This window comes from Penaeus monodon, chromosome 23 (assembly GCF_015228065.2).
Source record: "Penaeus monodon isolate SGIC_2016 chromosome 23, NSTDA_Pmon_1, whole genome shotgun sequence".
Taxonomy (NCBI): Eukaryota; Metazoa; Arthropoda; class Malacostraca; order Decapoda; family Penaeidae; genus Penaeus; species Penaeus monodon.
Window position 1 is genome coordinate 33,642,445 of NC_051408.1, and position 1,465 is coordinate 33,643,909.

Here is a 1,465-nt window from a genome sequence, read left to right on the forward strand (position 1 = left end):
GCCATTACCTAATGTATACCATTTTAGCGAAAGAATATCATAGCATTTGGAGTGACATCAGTGCTACACATTCTTGGTATGGTGAGTTGATGCATGCTTCTGGCGAGCTGATAGGAACAGAATGGTACAACCATCTCACTGTGGCTCCCTAAGTCGTCTCTTCGAAACAGAAAGCAACCGCGACGTGTGTAGCTAGCATGTTTCACAGGAGGACTGTTATCGTCTTATCATCTTCCTTTCAAAAATTACCTTTTGAATTGAGTGCATTAATGCATGGCAAGCGAGTCTTGATGATTGTATTAGATAAAATAACCCATGGCAGATATAATATATATAATTATGCTAGAGAATAGATAAGAAAAGGGACAGCTGCAGATAAACAGAATACCAAAATGGATGGTTTCGTTATTAGTCTCCATTAAGTAAGACACATTTGTAATAAACGAAATCAATCCGATCGCGCCGAACCAAGCACTCATACGTCATTTCAGAAACCCACCGACTTAAAAAAGTATATATATATATTTACGAGTCATCATGAAGTATAAGAAATAGAAGCAAAATGCTCAATGCCAAAAAGATAAATAAGAATAACAGTAATAAACAAAACGCACAAGAATAGCAACACAAACTTCGGACACAACGTTTGTTTGAATATTACCTTTCACGAGAGAGATAAATACAGATCGTTGATGCCAAGCCACCCATATCAAGCGAAGTTAGACAGAGTGCATGTTCACAATCTGCATCCGGCAACTCTGGCACTTCCCACGTTCAAGGTCGCGCAATTCAGGTCCGCGAGCCAGTAAGCAACAGCTTGTGAGAGGGAAAAAACCTACGCTTGGATCTGAAGAAAAGGTTGTTGTTGGTTCTCGCTCTTTGTGATGAATTCTAATCGTACTTCTGTTGACCAGACTTTTATTAAAATGGAAATTCAATAGCTTAAGACAAACGACTGTATTTTATGTTTACGATTTATATGACAGGTAAAATAGAGACTTAATGAATCATCTATACGTTTTGATTATTTCGGCTGATTTAAATACATTTTAGAAAATAATCTAACGCAAAAAATAACGAGGATCAGCCAGGAAAGGGCATGGCATGCAAGGTTTATAACGAGGAAGTTCAGTCAAATGACTGAGTAGTTTCACACAAGTCACCGTTTCCTGAAGGCCAGACCTTAAATTAAATCAAATCAACTTCAGTCTTATTATTATTCAAATCAGTGAATATGTGTGTTATATTTATATCATTAAAGGAACAGTAATTTCTTTAAAATGACGTGAACGAAACAATAAGTCATAAAGGAAGATATTAGTGATATAAGACAATGGGCAGTGACATAACCCAGTTGCCTTAGCAATAGCAAGGCGGTGGAAGAGGCGCCGACGGTGGCCTCGCGCAGGAGTGCATTCACGTTCTGAATGTCTCGGGGCAGGGTGATCGTAGTTGTCATGGTCCC

The 1,465-nt window shown here is 38.5% G+C and overlaps 1 protein-coding gene across 1 annotated transcript in view; it reads left to right on the forward strand.

Annotated features, from left to right (window-relative positions):
* Positions 1 to 703: 703 nt before the first annotated feature.
* LOC119587937 (UDP-glycosyltransferase UGT5-like) overlaps positions 704 to 1,465 on the forward strand; it is a 16,020-nt gene continuing 15,258 nt past the window's right edge. The window contains exon 1 of the mRNA XM_037936648.1: positions 704 to 858. Within this exon, the coding sequence (XP_037792576.1) occupies positions 733 to 858 (126 nt within the window). The 5' untranslated portion in view covers positions 704 to 732. The remainder of the gene's footprint in view (positions 859 to 1,465) is intronic.